The 19,733-nt window shown below is 47.4% G+C and overlaps 1 protein-coding gene across 5 annotated transcripts in view; it reads left to right on the top strand.

Annotated features, from left to right (window-relative positions):
* The window catches only part of LOC133128489 (activated CDC42 kinase 1-like), a 65,939-nt gene that overhangs the window by 33,029 nt on the left and 13,177 nt on the right, over positions 1-19,733 (top strand). For 3 of the 5 annotated variants that reach the window (XM_061242068.1, XM_061242070.1, XM_061242066.1), the window contains 6 exons: positions 10,660-10,837; positions 11,947-12,017; positions 16,238-16,450; positions 16,996-17,148; positions 18,668-18,945; positions 19,310-19,436. In XM_061242068.1, the coding sequence (XP_061098052.1) occupies positions 10,675-10,837; positions 11,947-12,017; positions 16,238-16,450; positions 16,996-17,148; positions 18,668-18,945; positions 19,310-19,436 (1,005 nt within the window). In that variant the 5' untranslated portion in view covers positions 10,660-10,674. Of the gene's footprint in view, positions 1-2,950; positions 3,294-10,659; positions 10,838-11,946; positions 12,018-16,237; positions 16,451-16,995; positions 17,149-18,667; positions 18,946-19,309; positions 19,437-19,733 lie in introns of those variants that run through there. The other 2 variants (XM_061242067.1, XM_061242065.1) reach the window with 1 other exon arrangement.

Here is a 19,733-nt window from a genome sequence, read left to right as displayed (position 1 = left end):
GCCTTTTATGCCATCTGACATTTTAGCTACAGTGCATTTCTTGATGAATGCTCTTGTGTCCCCCGTTTTACTGTGATCTAATCTTTGAGTGAACCAGTGCATGCAGCCAATTAGTTCATTTAGCCAGGGTAATTGCTGGAAACAAAAACCTGCATACACACCGGCCCTCCAGGACCAGAATTGCCCACCCCTGTGTTAGATGGTGAGCGATGGTTATCATAGTCAATGTGTTGGATGCGGGAGAAATGGGCAGACCCGTCAGAGTGCCCATGATAACCCATGTCCACTGTCAATGGGCACACGAGCGTCAGAACTGGACTTTGGAGCAGTGGAAAAAGCTCACCTGGTTCGATGATTCCAATTTTATTTTACATCATGTGGACAACCGGGTACTTGTTCACCGTTTACCTGGGGAAGAGATGGCAGCAGGATGCACTGTGGGAAGAAGACAAGCCAGTGAAGGGAGTGTGATGCTCAATGTTCTTGTGGAAGGCAGTTGGACACATGCCACCTACCTAAACATTGTTGCGAACCAGGTACACTCCTTCATGACAACAGTATTCCCTGATGACAGTGACCTCTTTCAGCAGGATAATGCGCCCTGCCACACTGCTCAACTTGTTCGGGAATTACCTAAAGTAATTGGACAGTTGCCATCTCAGCAGTTTCTGATTAGTCCTTGGTGCAGGTATAATAAATCTCTCAGTACCTTGCCTTGATTCTAGGCTTTGGAGAATGTTATTGATGTTTGTCAACATGAGGTCCAGAGTTGACAGTCAAGAAAGCCATCATTAGGCTGAGAAATAAGAAAAAGGATCAGTCAGAGACACAGGCCAAACAGTGTTTGATTTGATTTGATTCATTTGCACCAAAGAATAAAGAAAGTATCTAAGAACATAAAGGGATAACATCATGCATAAGACTGTTTTTGCGGGAGAGGAAAGAAATCAGCAATTTGAAACATCATTAAGTAGAAAGAGAGCATTTGTGAGCTGAGTAATGCTATAGGGACAAACCCTAAGTGGTACCTAAAAGAGCCTGCAGACTTGTAGAAAAAAGATTGACTTGCATCCGACTGATGGCAAGCGCAAAGTGTCAAGGGACTGCCAAAGAGCCAAAAGCACTCCCCTGTGAAACAAGATGGTGAGGGTGTTATAGTCTGGGCATGTATGCCTGCCACAGGTACTGGCTCACTTGATACTTCCAGATACTTACAGACTGTATGCAGTATACAGTATGTGTTTTGTGATGTTTTTAGACTTGCTTTGTGTCAATGTATAGAGTGTGCTAATCACAAAGTTACTATTGTTGTGTATTATTTTGATTAATTATAACAATAACAATAATAATAATAATAATAATAATAATGTACTGTCATTCTTCATTGTAATAGTGGGAAAATAATAATAATGAATTCCAAAATATCTGACAGAAACTGTGTGCATATTGTATTTGTTTACTTTCACTGATATGTATGGCGTGATGAGCAGTAGGATTCCAAAAGCATTAACGTTGGTTGCTATAATTTGTGTTTGTCATAATGCAGTCAGCTTTGGAAAAATACACCCAACTCTATTGTTGCTGCTGAAAATGAGTTCTAGACATACTTCCCGTCAGAACATTTCTTCTTGGGTTAACTGACCAAAGTTGTGCTGGCCGGGAACTAGAGGAATTCCTCAGTTAGGGATTTAATTGAATGCAGACTGTTTTCCACTTGCAGGCATGCGTTTACTGGCAATGTCCTCATTAGTCTCATAGAGCTAAGACCCTCAAGAAACCGAAGAGCTCTTCTAAATCCTTTCCAATGTGAAATGTACACACAGTAATAGCATACAGTTTAAGAAGTTTAAAGGCAGTTCTTGTACGCAAAATGTCGCATGTACTTTTTATAAAAACGCAGAAAGAATCGCAAAGAAAACATGACTAGCCTAATTTGTGGCGGGAGAGGGAACAGAATGTTTTTGAAAAGCTCCAGCTGTCTTGTTTACAGTTTTGGAAAAGATAACATTTTCGGATGAATCCAGCCAGGAAATCACGCAAGAACCAAATAAAGAAGCTATGCCGTTGCGTGGGAGTGGACCCTGGAGAGAGGAGGGGGGTGAGAAAGGGTGAGAGGGAGAGGGGAGGAAGAGAGAGAGAGAGAGAACTTGTTTAAATGCTAACATAAGAGGGGAGGGGAGGGCACAGGAAATGAACTCTCGGTCCTCTTGGCTCCCGATCAAGTGCTCTTCCCTCGGAATACCGCAGAGTCTGTGTCCCCGCGGCGGGAGGGAGGCTCGCTCCCAGCGGCTGTCTGAGACCAGAGGCTGAAACACACTCCCCCTGCCAGCGCACAGGGAGCAACACGTCAGCGCCGCTCGTCACACACACACACACACGCACACACACACACACACACACACACACACACACACACACACACACACACACACATGCACATATGCTCCAGACACATGCTCTCTCTCCCTTGACACATACATGCATCCGAATACACACACACACTCTCTTTTTTTGTAGACAAACACACCCACGCACACGCATACAGGCACACACACACAAACACACACGCACATATGCTCCAGACACATGCTCTGTCTCGCACACATCATACGCACACTCTCTCTCCCTTGACACATACATGCATCCGAATACACACACACACACACCCTCTCTTTTTCCCTAGACAAACACGCACACACACACGCATAGAGGCACACACGCGCGCACGCACACAGACAGTCACAGTCACACAGAGCATTCCTCCTGCGCTCTCTCTCCCAGTCTAAAGCCGGATCCTCAGAGCGGAATAACAGCGCAAGCGGGCAGCCGTCTCTGTTTACTCTACGTTCTGCGCTCCGGAGGCGCGACCCAGTGAAGGGGGGAGGGGGGGGGGCTAGCGAGACCCCGTCAGGGGGAGCTCAACAAGGGGGGCTGAGCAAGGGACCGGACTCCGCCATGACGCTCAGCGGGAACACGGACCACAGCAGAACAACTTCCGAAGATCGCGGACAGTCCTAAACGCCTGCCAGCCTGAGTGCTTTGTCGCGCTAGTTAGCGAGCGCGTGCGGAATCGGGAGTCGACGTCCGGCGGACGTCCGGAGATGGGAGGCGAGCCGCGGACCGCCGCGGCCGGGGAGCCGCGTCTCAGATCGGCCGCCCGCCCCGGCTCTGCGCCCCGGCTCCTCTGATGTCCGCGGACAGGGACGCGCTCCCGTCAGCCCAGATTAAGGATGCGGCGCTTCAGCAAGCTGAAGAAATCTCTCCCCTTCCTCTCTCATTTCCACAGCTACAGGGTAAGTCACGGGCTCTGCGTGTCTGGAGCCTTTTTGAGGTCAGTTACGTACAGCAGAGCAGAGATGTCGCAAGGTTAACGGGAAGAAACATGCCTGCATAAGCTCTGTGTGTGTGTGTGTGTGTGTGTGAGAGAGAGTATTTGTATGTGTGCACATGCATGCATGCACGGTAATGCTTTTGAAGACAGTCTGATGTTCAGTGATAAGAGTGAGGAGCACTGTCCTATAGAGCCTTCACATGCATCCAGGAGCTGAACACACTCGTACACACACAGTGCACAGCTATGCGAGGACAACCCCTGGCATGTATACCTAAGCCACTTTGCCGTCTCAGTCGGTGCAGGCACTCTTAATGAGCAGGTTCAGCCCTGGATCAAGCATTCCTTAACACCTCTGTCTGAAAGGAAGGAAGCCTCTCACTTTCTCTGTGATTACTTAGCCAGAGATTGCACGCCCGTAATGCTTTTGATCACTTCCACAAATCCTCTAATCTCCCAGCCCGGGCCTTTGAAGATCGGTGCGCCTCGGTGCCGTTATAAGTAACGCACACGCAGTTCCAGAGTGGCCCTCCCTTCAGCCCCGTTGTTCAGGCCGTTGTTTTTTCAGTCTGGTGCCGGGGCCCCGTGTGCCATCGGGAGGGACCTGCGGTCTCACCGCGGTAAAGCGCGGAGGCTTCGGCTCCTGGCACACTCTTCTCCTCTGAGCCTCATTCACCAGGGCGTGTGTTTGTGACGTTGGCAGAGAGGGACCGGGGGGAAACGGCGCATTACCCGTAATTACAACTTAAAGCAGGGCCCACAGTCTCGCCATCACACTTAAATGCATGCGTATACACCCTTGTGAGGGTTTGAACGCAGTCTGGGGTTATGGCAGGAATGGCTCTGGGAACAGTGTCTAAGAGAGGGGGCCCAGGTTTTCGGGATGGTGTTGGTGTAGAAGCACCCCATGCCTCCAGGCCGTGGTCCAGGCCATCCGTGCTCTACGCTCTGCTGACACCGGGGGGTCTAGCCCTCCCCTCCCTGCAGTGAGCCAGCTCCTCCAGGGCTGGACTCCCCAGTGGTCGAACGACCTGCCCACGTCAGGACAGCAGAGTCCCTCCCTACCCTCTGTCCTAACCAGCAGACCCATCTGTTCAGGAGACATCTCCCCCCACTTCTCCAGCCTGATTCCTCTATCGATTCTATATTTTTACAATATTAAAAGTCCTTTCTCTACCTTCGTTTCCACATGCTACCCATTGCCAGGCCCGACTAGTGTAAATGTCTCTGATTACAGCACACACAGGCATGCGGGGTTCAGACACTTTAAGCAGGGCAGCAGTGTGGTGTCACTGCCAAAGAACTGTGATTGGCACTAGATGGTTTTAAGTTCTGCTCCCAGCTGGGCTGCTCTACCCTTGAACAAGGTCCTTGATTCAACACCTGATGTGTTTAACGTGGCTATTCGGAGGATGTTGCAGATATCTAAAACTTTGGGATAGTTCTGCCGTCTCCATTTGTCTCAGATTTCTGAAGTTCGTCATTACTCAGTTGTAATGCACTGTATGGAGACTAAATATAAGACATGTAAGTTTTTGGTGAACCTCAAGGTGTTTCAATGGATAAGGTAAAATATTAGCTGTATATGTGCCTATAGATAAAGACAGCTGCTAAGCCAGCAGTGTGTGTATTTCTTTTTATATAACTGCGGGGAGTTGTGCTGTTCTTTAAGGCAATTGGCAACAGTTGCGGCGTAAACTGACTGACTCACTGAAGCTTGCGCAAGGCTCCTAACCTAAACCGTTCCAGTAATTTTCCAGCTGTGTAAACGGATTGGAGGCGCTCTGGACCAAGGGCATCCGCTAAGCGAATAAACACCACAACGTAAATAAGGAGGGAGGTGGCTTCTGGACACATTCCCCAGGGATGTCCTGCCAAAAATGCAGAAAGCGCAGGCCATTTTGGGAGAATGGCTTCCATCGCCAGCCCCTCCCCTCCTCCACCCTGGCCTCACCCTGCCTGCATTCCCCACCCACGTGTCATAAGTGACACCGGCCGAACACTACGCTCTGCTTCCGGCCCAGGCTCAAAAGCCCGCTCGTGAACGTCAATATTTTTCGTTTCCCTGGGACAGGCGCCACGGCGCGGGAAGGGCCCGTGGGAACATCCTCCAGACGAAGACGCCATTCTGTTTGTTTTTCCTCCCTGCCCCGTGTTTTGAGAAGCAGCATTCTCCCATCCCATCAAGAACATTTAACATCTGCCACTGACATCCAGCCCTTCTGACAGTCCTTCCCATTTCCAGACAGGAAGTGATGCGCAAAGTATTTAGTGGGGTACACCAGTATAGCAGGGTAGGGAACAGGCAGGGACATCACAGTGTGCAGTAATAATATTTGTGCTTTTTTTTTGCATAGTGTACACAGGCTTCTGGGCACAGTTAAGATCTTCGGATTCAGGTTGGGTTAACCGGGTCAGAACTGCGGTCCTGGTGGGCTCTCTGCTCCAGTGCAGGACCCACCCACGCTGTTGATTATATGTAGGCCTATATTTTAGGCCACTTATGTCACTTATCACGTGGAGCCAGCTGTTCTGGGCTAGACTGTTTCCATGTGGTCCAGTAGAGCACACTTTACAGATTGAAAGCTTGACTTACTCTTGAAAACAAACAAAATTATGCTTAATTGGAAGCTGTTTCTAGGAACAAAAAATGTTCACATGTCTGTGAAAATTTTTTGACATCAAAGATTTTTTAGATTGTGTTTATTGTGCCTTTTTATAGTATTATAGATAACCAGCCCAATGCTAGTCAAAGGGAGAAGGCCTTGCATTAACTGTGTACATTTGGGGGTGGGTTTACCTGTAAACTCCAGACTTGTGGGCCTGCAAGAGGAAGTGAGGTGCAGCCCTTTGGTTCTTGATAACTGCTGGGCCTCATAGAGGCAGCAAGTGATTGCATGGAGCTCTCGACCAGCCGGGAGCAGGGTCATAGGCTCATGAGGTTGTAGGGTCATGACAGAGAGAATAAATGCAGCTGACAGGAAGGCTAGCTCCCTTTTTAAATACTTTTTTGACCTCTCTAGGTCACATCCTGTACTGTCAATTTCTCTTCCCACTTGATGGGTATTAGGCATTTGAATGTTTTCTGTCCTTGTTTTCTCAATGTTTTTTGTCATTTGTGCTGTCGTTAAATTAATTTCTTGAAAGCCTATATCATTCACTGTTCCTAGCGTAATGTGTGGTGATATTACATTACATTACAGGCATTTAGCAGACGCTCTTATCCAGAGCGACGTACCACGAAGTGCAGGTCGAACACAAGGACAAGTGTGATGAAGACCCTAACTGATATCTGATAGTTGTGCTGCTAGTTGCTGGACTGTCCGTAACCTTTTCTGGGTTAGCCCCACCTCTGAGACTGTGCACAGTAAACTGTGATTCTGTGTGTGTGTGTGTGTGTGTGTGTGTGTGTGTGTGTGTGTGTGTGTGTGTGTGTGTGTGTGTGAAATACCCTCTTCACCCTTCAGAACTATTAGCCTCGGGAAGCAGTTGCCTGACACCGGGCCATTAAGGCTGACCTGGAAGAGGAAGTCAGGACCCCTGCCCCCGCAACCCCCTGTGACATGTCAGGGGCTGTATGTAAAAGAGCTTTTGCCACCCTTTTCTGAACAGAAGCCCCCAGAGCCAGCGGAATAATAATTAGCGTGGTTTCTTCATCAACACACAACCTGTTCTCTTGCATACTTATTAAACCTATTACTTCCTTTCCGCCTACATTTCTGCAAGCTATTCCTCCTACAGGCTTTAAGATAGACGTGTCATTCCAGTTGTCATTACAGTATTCCCCTTCGCTCAGTGTGCTTGTATATAGCTTAAAATTTGTCCACATGGAGAATAATAGGTGATTTAAAGAGAAAACGACTTAAAATAGAGAGAGCTGATTGAAAGCTCATGCCCCTCACCCTGTTTGACCCAAAGTGTATTTGGTACATACACTGAGTCCCTCTCCTCACAAGGAAAATATTTGCCTCAATAACGTTAGCGTTACTTAGATATTCCACCAACTAAAATTTTTTGAAAAACACTAACAACAGCTATTCCACAGTGACTTGATCAATATTTTGTATTCAGCAGCTGTGGACCAAGCCCTACATGCCATATTATTTTCAGGATTTTTCCTCAAGCAATATGACTGCTATGGTGACACATGCAACATCAGCAATTATAGCCTATGCAAATATTTTGTGGTGTCATTTTCGACTTATGGGCTTATGGTTAATACAGTTGGAAAGCAAACACGTGAAAGTTTATTCATGAACTCTTCATTTTAGTTGAATATGTTATTCAGCGATTAAAGCTACCTCTGTTAGCATTCCCATCATACAGTCTAACATAGTTCAGTAGGCTATATGGCAGGAGAGCTATAGGGTGATATTTTGCCAGGGCTGGTTCGCTGTCTATAGTGACTGGAGTTTAGATGCACCTTTTCTCCTCACTGGATTACAACATAGATTCTAAAAGTCTTTGTCGACATCATCAGAGATGGTCTAGAGATCAGCATTGGGTCACATTGAAAACTGAAATCAATGAGCAGTGTATCCATACTGCTTAAACTGGAAAAGCACCATTCTCGTTGATTAGTTCTATCCCTTTTCTTGTGGAGTGGTTACCTGGAGCTCAGATAAAGACAACGCTAAAGGCACAGGTATTGTACAGGAAGGCTCGCTTAGATAATACAGCACAGTGGTCCTCAACAGTGGTCTGTTGTTTATACGACAACACAGCACTAAGAGGATGAAATGGAGCCGATGTGGTCACACGGTTAACTCACATCTACCAGGTTTCTTGGGTCTGAAGTAGACCCCGTGGTTCTCCAGAGCCAGGGCTGGGGACCACTGCTGTAACTGACAAGTGGGGGAAGGGCTTGGTTAAAATGGCTGCTGGGGATTATATGCAGTGCTCAGGGCTGGGTTAACGACAGAAAGGCATTTTCTGCGAGCAGGGCTACAGCAGCTCAAGTCACAGTGACAGTGGAAGGGCAGGGGCCGAGGTCTGGCTCTTTAATGTCCTGGCAGGCTGATTTGTTGGGGGGTGAGGTTAGGGTTACCAGTAGGCAGCTCTGTTCAGTGACCCTGGCGGGCAGCTCTCCCGAGGCTATTAAAAGCCACCCCGTGGACCACATGGGCCCTGAGGAACAGCAGGTTGCTGTGGAGATAAACAAGTGGTGTGAAAAAACCCCACCTCGGCTTATGGGTTCACCACCATGAACAAAAGTTACGTGTTCAAGAAAAACGCGAACTTGCACACTGGCCGAGGTGGATGGCACACGCTCGCGTGTGTATGTGTTCGTGTGTGCGCGATTATGATCCCTGCTGAAAAAAAAAAACTGCTCAAGCTAGGTTTTGAAACTGGTTGTCCAGCTCATACCACAAGCTTATGACCAGCTCTTTTTTTTTTAGCTGGTCAAACTATCATAGCTGGATTTTACAGCAGATATGTGTTTGTTTCTTGGGATTTGATTGTCCTTGCTGAATCCTCTGAATGTTGTTTGAGGCAAAGCACGACTTAACCCCTGAGCAAGGCAGCGAGACGCTCCCCACGGTCCACATCAGCGCTGCCCTTACCACAGGGTTAAAGCCACGGCGGTCACAGCTGAAAGAACTCAGCCTATTTCTGCACACCAGACCCCGCTGTGTCTGTCTCGCTAATTAACATTGTTAATGCAAGGCTCTGCAGTGCTATTTTAGGAGCGTTTGCTGCTGAAACTTCATGTGTGCTAACTGAAAAGAATAGTTACGTCTAATTGAGATGCATTTCTGTGCTCCTAAATTTTTCAACATAGGAGCATGTGCTCCTGGGAAAAAAATCGCGCAGAGCCCGGTTATAGTAGGCTCTGAATTTTACAGTGTTCATGTCAGGTTTGGAGCTGAAGTCAGCGAGTGCCTGAATCCTGAGTCTCTGTGTCTGTCAGTTTTTGAAGTAAAGGGAAGAAGATCCCAAAAAGTGATATAAATATAGAATTGTGTGCACAGCAGTTACAGTAGATTATATTGCTGCCCCTGCTGAAAAACCAGCTGGTTGACCAGTTCAGACCATCTCCCAGCTGGACATGGTTTAGCTGGTTGACCAGTTCAGACCAGCTCCCAGCTCGACATGGTTAACTGGTTGACCAGCTCAGACCAGCTTCCAGCTCGAAATGGTTTAGCTGGTTGACTAGTTCAAACTATTTAACATGGTTTGACCTCAAGCTCAAGCAATGTTTTGAAACATGACAGGCTAATCAGACTTGACCAGCTCATACCCAGCTAGACTTGACCAGCTGAATTCTGAAGCTGGACAAGCTGGCATAGCTAGATTTTGTTATTGAATTTGCAATTGAAAGCTTGGAGTGTTACCGGGCAAATTAACAATTAAAATGTTAAATGTACCCTTGAGACAACACAAGACTTAATGCAAATATTTAATCAGCCAATCAAGTGGCAGCACCTAAATGGTAATTATAAGGTTAGCATACTATAGGTCTTCCTGGGTATTCCACCAGCATGCGGAATAATGAACCCTTGTGTTGTCATATTTGACCCTTTGAAATTTGATGACAAAGTTTGTGATGAGTGACAGGTTGTTTCTTCATGCAAAAGCTGCTTCAATTAAGCTGCTTTATTTTAGGGGTTTAGTGAAGGCGGGTCATTTCTGACCCTTAGGACAAGGGGAGTATACAGAATGGTGAGACTACACGAGGGTTAAATGTAAGAAAAATGGAGAAAAGGAAGCAATGCGAGGAGCCTCACTGCAGAACCGTTCGATAAGAGCCCGTCTTAGATCTCTTCATGGTGTGACAAAACATGAATACAATAAGCAGGATCGATGAAGATATTGCTGCTTACTTGGATTTATGTACGCAAATTAAGTCTTCCTCAAGACTGAAGCCAAACAGAGCAGTATAAAAATTCAATTAAGCTGCTTTATTTTAGGGGTTTAGTGAAGGCGATGTCATTTTTTACCCTTAGGACAAGGGGAGTGTACAGAATGTTTGGACTACACAAGGGTTAACCGTGTCTCTGTATGTGTGTCTGTCCATACTGAAGCCGGGCATTAGCGTGTGTATAGAGGACAGTACTGTATGTTAACCGTGTCTCTGTGTGTGTGTCTGTCCATACAGAATCTGGGCAGTAGCGTGTGTATAGAGGACAGTACTGTATGTTAACCGTGGCTCTGTGTGTGTCTGTCCATACAGAATCTGGGCAGTAGCATGTATATAGGGGACAGTACTGTATGTTAACCGTGTCTCTGTGTGTGTGTCTGTCCATACAGAATCTGGGCAGTAGCGTGTATATAGAGGACAGTACTGTATGTTAACCGTGTCTGTGTGTGTGTGTCTGTCCATACAGAAGCTGGGCGGTAGCATGCAGTCTGACGAGGGGACGGAATGGCTCCTGGAGCTCCTGATGGAAGTCCAGCTGCAGCAGTACTTCCTGCGTATCCGCGACGACCTCAACGTCACCCGCCTCTCGCACTTCGACTATGTCAAAAACGAGGATCTGGAGAAGATCGGGATGGGGGGACCGGGTGAGGCAACCGGCCGGAGTACCGCAGCAGGACGGGTCCCAATCCGCACCCCCCTCCCCCCCCAACCCCCAAAAAACACACACAAAACAAACACCAATAAAACAAAAGGCCATCTGCTGCAGATAATCCGGAGATAGGGACCCCCCCACGCCCCCATCACCACCACAGACACACACACACGCATACACATACACAGGCACCATCTGAAAAAGGACCTGTAAACATCCCCATAAGTAGGGTGAAAAAGAGCTCACTGTGCCAGGCTTTGTGAGTCATTGAGAGCAGTCCATCGCAGGGAAAAGGCGAAAAACAGCTCAGCTTTGTTTTGTTTGTGATGAGCTTTCTAATAGACCTCACAATGAAAGTGTATGCGGCAGGCTAATCTCAGATAAAAAATCAAGCGCCTGTTATTTGCTTGGAGGGGTGGTGGGGGTGGGGGGAGTGGTGGTTGGTGTTAAAGTGGTTCTGAAAGCCCCCGTGAATATTGTAAGCGAAAAGAAAGCCTGGCATTGTTTACCGGAGACAAAAACGGCACGGCCCCATTTTGCGTGGCCGCTATCCAGGGACTGGCCATTCATCAGCACCGTAACACCTGCTTCCTTCAGCGCGCCCCTCCACCTCCCACCCCCCAAGGGCACTCCCAGAGCCTCCCCAAAACAGCTCGCCCCACACCCGTCCCAGAGCCGGACTGCGGTGTCCGGGCACGCCGCTTTTAGTGCCATTGTCTCCGAGGAAGGAGAGAAAACCCAGTTTCTTTAATGAAACGCAATGAAAAACAAAGGGGTATTCTTACTTAACCGCACACCAGAGACACACGCCCTGCCCAGGCTTATCCACCACGTCACGCTGCGCTTACGTGCCGCTTTTAGTGCGAGGGGAGCTAAGAACGTAATGTAATTTCCCCTAAACGGTGAATCTCGTCGCCTTAAGAGCGTTAAAACCCCCTTTCAGCTCTTTTCCCCGCACTAAGCGCCTTTTCCTCACCTGCTCATTACTCATGGCGGTGATGCCGCGCGCCGCTTTTCTCCCAGAATGCCTCGTTCTTTTCCAGTGAGCGGTCTCCTGTTTTCGACGCCGGCTGACATTCGCTCTCCTAATCCTGTTTTTAGGGCAGAGACGGCTGTGGGAGGCGGTCAAGAGGCGGAAGGCCCTGTGCAAGCGCAAGTCCTGGATGAGCAAGGTATGCCGCCGTTCTCTGAAGAACCTTCCGGAACAAGAATAATTCATCTACGCTCCAGCTCCCCAACGACGGGGTCACCTTGTACCCACTCACTCATCGTGTAATACCTCAGCCTGTTGCCACCTGCTGAAAAGGCACTTCTGCTGTTCTCTGACAGATGGTAGTGCATTTATAATGGTTGTTGTACATCTGATAAGGAACGGGTCATTTAGGCATTGACATTGAGACCCAGGGAAAAAGTTATTCGGTGGTGAACGTTTTTTTGGAGGCTTACTGTACCAAGCAGCCCAGCAACTTGCCTGCAAGGCTTGATTTTCAGTGTTTCAAAGTGGTACAGCCTCTTTACATCACCTCACCTAGTTTCTTGGGTCTAAATTGGTTTGCGATCTTAAAAGGGAAACAAAAATCTACAGACCCTGCATCCCCTTCAGGAACAAAAGCCCCTGGTTTATCAAAATAATATTAACCTATGAAGGATACTGCAGACATTCGTTTTTATTTTCTCCTTATTTGTCCTTCATTTTATAATTCAGTGCACAGCTTAATTCATAAAGCATTTTTCACCTGTTAAAAAAAGATAGGATTTTCATAACCGGAGGATCGGGAAGTGAGCGGTTAAAACGCTCCCCGGGCACAAGTGATGATTCGGCACAAAGTGCGGCATTTAGGTCCTCGGTCAGGGCAGTCCGGCCGGAGCTGGGCGGACCACGGAGAATGCGGAGCGGATGAAATTACAGTCTCGTGAGCGGAACCGCGGGCCCCGCATTCCGGAACGGCACGGAATTCTGCGGACGGCGCGGCGCTCGGCTGTGGGTAACCGCGGCGACCCGGCCGATCCCTCCCGCGAGCCTGCGGGGGCGAGCGTGTTTCCGTTGGCCGTGGCCCTCGGTCAGAAGCGGGGCTTTTAGCTTCTGCTCTGCACAAACAGCCGCTAGTCTTAGCCCTGCTAAAGTGCCAGCACTAGATTTAAAGGGCTGTGCACAGGCAAACTATTAGCCCTGCTAACATTTGTGCCAGTACCCATGCTAAAGTTAAAATGCTGTGCACAGACAGACTATTAGCCCTGCTAACGTTTCAAGCTATCAAGCTATACCAGAACTGGTCAAGCTGTTCATAACCAGGTCTAGCTGGGTATGAGCTGGTCAACCAGCATGGTCAAGGTGGTCATAAAGCTGGTCTAGCTAGGTACGAGCTGGTCAACCAGTTAATTCTGGTAGCTTTTCTGAGCTGGTAACTGGTCAACCAGCTGTTTCAAAACATAGCTTGAGCTGGTCAAACCATGTCAAGCTGGGATCTGGTCTGAATTGGTCAACCATCTAAACCATGTCAGCTGGGAGCCAGTCTGAACTGGTAGAACTAGCTACCAGCTGTTACAAAGCCTAACTTTAGCAGGGCCCGCACTACATTTAAAAGGCTGTGCACAGACAGACTATTAGCGCTGCTAACGGTTGTTATAGTACCCACATTCAATTTTAAAGGCCGTACACAGACAAACTATTATCGCTGCTAATGTTTGCGCCAGTAACCATGCTAAATTTAAAAAGCTGTACAGACTGTTTCTGTTTATTTGTTGAAATATTTCTGTGCCATTAATCTTTCCTGGCCCGAAACGGTGAATGTTTCTGTCTGGCCTTCCTGTTAAGGAGCTGGCCTGCCGGCCATATAAATAAGTGGAATATGTTTTTCTTCCTTTTTGCTTGCCAGTGTGGGAGAAACAGAGGGGTCCAAGGAGAGGGTTCTGTTTACACTGAAAGCTGTGTGTTCTCTGCATTCCTCTCTCTGTGGGTTGGACATGCGCGCACACGTAGACTCTCTCACATACGCACACACACAGACGGACACACACATTCAGAATACACGCACTCATGCATGCTCCTGTAATGCACATCCACGTGGACACACACATAAACAAACATGCAGTCCACATGTATGTACATGTTGACATTCCGACCACTTTCAAGCATAACGCATGGAACTACACGCTCACATAATGCACACATGAACAGACACACGCAAACACGTGTCATTCCACATAAACCCCACCGCAACTCACACACGTACGCAGACACACAGAGATGTACATACATGCCTCCACACCTGCCGTAGCAAACTTTTACACAAATGCACACACACACACACACACAGATATTCAATCTGAGGAGGCAGATTACTGCATCTTGCCGTTCTGCCAGGAGCGGAAGCAAACACATGTAATTTTAGAAACATATCAGTCCCCCCTACTTCCTCTGGGAGTACCCTCCACACTGCTCTCTTCTAAGAAGTGTGTGTGTGTGTGTGTGTGTGTGTATGTCACGCTACATGTTAAAGCTAGCGAGTCAGCTCCTGTCACTCAAATGTCAAACATGCCTTCTATGCATTCACCTAATTAAAGGATTCTTTCTCTTGGGAGACCGTGGTACGGGCATGATGGCCATGAAATCTGTCAGTTCACAGCTGATGAATACATCGTTAAGAGTCTGTGATTTCTCATCTTTGACAGCGCATGACAGACATCTAGACATTTGTAACAATATGTATAGTGTTCTTCCGGACATGGAGAATGTTTACACATCTGCCTTGTAGGATTTCTTAGCGATAGCATGTTCGGCACTTCCATCTGAATGCTTCGCCATGGCTCGTTTTCAAACACCCACCGACGTTTCTTCTAGTTTTTTTCCAGGAAAACTAAACGAATTTCAAGCTCCGATTCAACATGCACGTCAAACGATAATTGCAAGCGACCGCAAATTTTTTTCAAGCTGCCCTTTAAATTAAGAAGCTCCCCCCCCCGACCACCACCACCCTCAGCCTCCGCCAAAAGATAACTCAATATCCGAGAGTTGCGAGTGTGCAGATAGCGTTACGGAGATGCCTTTTCCCTCCCCTCCTCCTCCTCCTCCTCCTCCTCAGTGTGCTGACCTCAGGGCTCAGTGAGCTATGCGTCCTCCTCTGTGTCCCCTCAGCCAACACTCTCCCGTTTTTTCTTTTTCTTTTTTTTGGGGGGGGGGAGTGGGGGAGTCTCCACGGCGAAGCCTTCCACCACCAGACCAAGTGTCTCCTGTTACAAAGTAGCTCTGAAATATTTCAATACCAGATAAGAGCTAAAAGATAAGCGCTATCGGGGCCTGTGGACCGAAGCGCTGCGCTGCGTTTTCCCCCCGGGGCGCTGGCGACACCGTGCGTCTGTGTTCGTGTGCGGGATTTGGGGCGCGGGTCAGGGCCCATGCCGTGGGGGTTGATTGATTGCTGTCGCGCCAATGGGACTGGACGACCGTATAAGGATTTCGGGGTGGATTCGCGTTTGCTTGGGCTTTCTCGTATCTCAGTATTCCCAAAAAAGTGCTGAGCTGGGCTGGCTTCAACAGCAGAGCCTATAGCCTATGGCCTATAAAAGTGTCAGCTGAATAACTGTAATGTAACTAAGCAGGGGGGTATTTCACAAAGCAAAATACTGAGTTAGCTGGACAATTATGCTGAATAAAAATCTGGAAGACCACATTGTCAGATTTTAATAAAGGGCATTTTTATACATTTTCTTTTCACCATGTGGAACTTACAGCAGTATTTATGCATAATGAACCACCAACAAATGAGTTTTATGGCATTTGTTTTTCCAGCTAACCAGTGGTTTGCATCTTGCAGTGTAGCCTTGGTATTTCTGTTTGGTTTGGTTGATGTCTTGTTTCTCAGACTCTTAATGGCTCTCAGAATTGATCAAGGCTGTCTGAGAAAGCAGGGAGCCAACCAAAGTCTGCAGAAGAACTGTGGCAAGTTCTCCAACATGCTTGGAACAACCTCCCTGCTGATTGTCTTATAGAACTGCAGGACAGCGTCTGCATCTCAGAGAAATGATGCCGTTTTAACGCAGAAGGGTGGTCACAAAAAATATTGTTTTTAACTATTCTGCCAAATTACTATAATATCAGGTAAAATGTATAGTATGTTTATTTGAATTATTTTTGAAAGAATCTTATCTGTACAGAATGTTATACAGGTGCCTAAGACATTTGGACAGTACTGTACATGAAGTCAGTCTCTAAATACAGACTGCTCTGCGTAGTGTTTTGCGATGCAGAGTTAGGCTGGCCTCCACTGGTGTATGTTAGTGAGAGTATTAGGCAGGCCTCCCCGTTAGAAGCGCAGTTTGGCAGCCAAGCACTGGCGTGCTGAGTTCTGGGCCTATCAGACCGAGTCTCTGTTGGATTCCTCACCTTCCCCAGGTGTTCAGCGGGAAGAGGCCCGAGGCGGACTTCCAGCCCCAGCCCGCCTCCACCTTCCGCAAGCCGTCCCCCACCCCGCCGCCCGGGGAGGGCCAGCAGCAGGCCCTCATGTGCCTCATCAGCGACAAGGACCTGGTCCTGCTGGAGAAGCTCGGGGACGGCTCCTTCGGCGTGGTCAAGCGCGGGGAGTGGTTCACCCCCACCGGGAAAGTGGTGAGTCGCAGAGTACAGAGATATGTACAATGGAACCGCAGCCCAAAGTGCTTCAGAGTGCAGGTCAGATGTAGCTAAGGTTAAAAATGCAGTGCAGTTTGTACACTTTTGTTTCACAATGAAGAAATTACAGCACTTTTTACACATACTCTCAGGCCAGTTTCACCATAATGTTTGGGACAAATGGCTTCACAGGCATTTCTGATTAGTCAGGTGTGTTCAATTGCTTCCTGACTGCAGGTATAAGAGCGCTTCGAATCAATTCAAGCCAAAAGGTAAAACATTTTAAATTGCAAATGACATTTTGTTCAGCTGAGAACTGAATCCGAATAATGTAATGCAACTAAGAGTTTTAATGAGAATTTCATCAGGATACCCCTACCCCTTAAGGTTTTGCGCAACGCCACAGGCTTTGTAATGAGCACAGTGAGTCAGGCAGCGAAGGGCAGACAGACGGACGCAGTCTCTCAGGTTTCCTTTAATAACGCGCGGACGGACGGCGTGCCTGACCGGCCGGCCCCCCGGCCTTGCCCCCCTATTCTTAGCTCAACGTGGCCGTGAAGTGTCTGAAAACGGACGTGCTGAACCAGCCAGACGCCCTGGACGACTTCATCCGAGAGGTGAACGCCATGCACTCGCTGGATCACCAGAACCTGATCCGGCTCTACGGCGTCGTCCTCACGCACCCCATGAAAATGGTAAGGCGACACGGGAGTCACACACGCACACACACGCCCCCAGTGCTGTACCCTCCACCGAAATCCGAAACCCACTTCGCCGTCAGCCACTCGGAAACGTTAGGGAGGGAGCAGCAGGGTTTAAAATAACCTCCATTCACATTTTTGTCCTCTCACAGCAAGATGCACACTCATTCAGTTTTTTTAGGCTGGGCCCTATGGCTAAGACATCGCTGGTCCAGAACAGGACTCCACAGTGGTAGGACAGAAGATGTCTTATTTTATCTGCACTCGTGGTGCAGTTAAACCAGTTCTGTGTTACATTGCTACATTAACTAACATCATGCCAACCACCCATAGGGTTTACATTAGCGTGAGATATAGCTGGTTTCCTCCTGGCAGTACTGAGTGTCCTGTTCTGTGGAGAAATCACTGCTCCTATTTAGGGCTCTACACTGCTGCCATTTTAGGATCATTTGCTCCTGAAAAATGATGTTTGCTGACTGCAAGGATAATTGATGAGTATTTACTAATTACTGTGCTCCTAAATCTTTCAGCTGAGGAGCACATGTGCTCCTTGGAGATAATGATAGTGAAGAACCCTACTATTTGCTGGTGTGGTGCTGCAGTGTGAATTTGGAAGGCACAGTTGGTGATTTCAAACTAGGTTTTTTTGGGTCAACCCCCCATAAGATGACTCATTATATGATTTTCACACAGGCTGTGACATCAAGAGCTCAGATGCGGTCAGGTCAGACTATGACAACCGATCTGATGATAGCACAATATGCGTGCCTGATACTATTGCGTATATATTTGTATAGTTAAGCTAGTTGTATGTAGTTTGTTTGTTAGTTGTTTATGGTTTAATATTTAGCACAGTTTTGTTTTCCAATTTGGGTCTGCTTTTAATCTTATGAATATGGTATGTTTTCTGTGATATTTTTCCTCATGCTAAGACCTTGGAGTAAGAAAAATATGAATAAAAAGACTGTGTGTTATAAAATACAAAGAATTTCACATTCACCCACACAATACAATGAAATTATTTTTCATGTTTGTTCATGTAGGTCAACGTGTTCTGAAAAAAAAAAAAGGCAGACTAAAGTTATAAACTAAGAGGGGGAAAATCAACCAAAATATACTGAGGTATCTGAAGGTTAAGTGAAATGTTTCATTTGCTGAAAGTCTCAAAAGACAGGAAATTAAATGGATCAGCATTAAAGCTAATTAAATGGATCAGCCGCTAACATTCATCAATGAGTGGTCTTGTGTCGGGATCCATTGGATTTAAATTGATTTATTTATTTTATATTATTTATTATTGAATTATTCCATAACACAGCAATGGCGCAACGTAGCTATACCAAAATCAGTTGTTGGCAAGACCGTTGGCATTGTAGTAGGCAATGGCATTGAAATTGGTTTTGAAGCTGGTGAGATATTGAGGTTCACATTTAGCTGTTTTCAATGGGAGCGCCAACCACCTACGCCCATCCTGAGAGTGGTTGTGAAGTGGCCTGCTGGTCCTCCTCTCTAGGTGACGGAGCTGGCACCTCTGGGCTCCATGTTGGACCGCTTGCGAAAAAACCAGGGGCACTTCCTGATCTCCACGCTGTGCCAGTACGCCATCCAGATCTCCAACGGCATGGCCTACCTGGAGTCCAAGCGCTTCATCCACCGGGACCTGGCCGCCCGCAATATCCTGCTAGCCTCCAGCGAGCTGGTGAAGATCGGAGACTTTGGCCTCATGAGGGCGCTGCCCAAGAACGACGACCACTACGTCATGCAGGAGCACCGTAAGGTCCCCTTCGCCTGGTGAGTGCGCGTGTGTGTGTGTGTGTGTGTGTGTGTCTGTGTGTGTGTGGCCGTGTGTGTGACCTCTCTTGTTCAGTCTTTCAGGCTTTGATGCCAAACAGTCAAGTCTGCTTATAGGTAGTGTAAAGACACTGCTGTGTCATTTCCACACAAAATAAGTTACTGTTTGCAATTAGATTTTCTGTTAAAACTTCTCTTAAAACTTGCATTTTCTTTCCATTTTAGAGTGAATCTGAACTCACTCTGTCTGTGCGTGCGTGTATATATGTATGCGTGCATGTCTGCGTGTGTGTGTGTGTCTGTCTGTGCGTGTGTGTGTGTCTGTGTCTGTGTGCATGTGTGTGTGTGTGTGTGTGTACTCCAGGTGTGCTCCTGAAAGTCTGAAGACACGCACGTTCTCTCACGCCACTGACACCTGGATGTTTGGCGTGACCCTCTGGGAGATGTGCACCTACGGCCAGGAGCCCTGGCTGGGGCTCAACGGCAGCCAGGTACCGATGACAGCGCAGTGACAGGAGAGACAGCTCTGTGGCACTGTAAAAGCCAAGAAACGACAAGTATTTTAGTCTTATATTGAGACTTAAAATATTCTTTATTTTACATTTTTGCTACATAAGATGAAAATATTGACAGTTTGACTGATTTCAAGCTAATAGAAAAGCAAATCTCATTTCAAGATTGCCAATGGAATAAGAAAATTTCATGAACTTAAAACAAGCTATTATTTTCTACCTGGGATAAAAAAAAATAAGATCTTAATCTTATTACAAGACTAAAATGCTTCTTAA

This window comes from Conger conger, chromosome 5 (assembly GCF_963514075.1).
Source record: "Conger conger chromosome 5, fConCon1.1, whole genome shotgun sequence".
Classification (NCBI taxonomy): Eukaryota; Metazoa; Chordata; class Actinopteri; order Anguilliformes; family Congridae; genus Conger; species Conger conger.
Note: the sequence above shows the minus strand (reverse complement) of the source record. Positions and strands in the feature narration are given on the sequence as shown.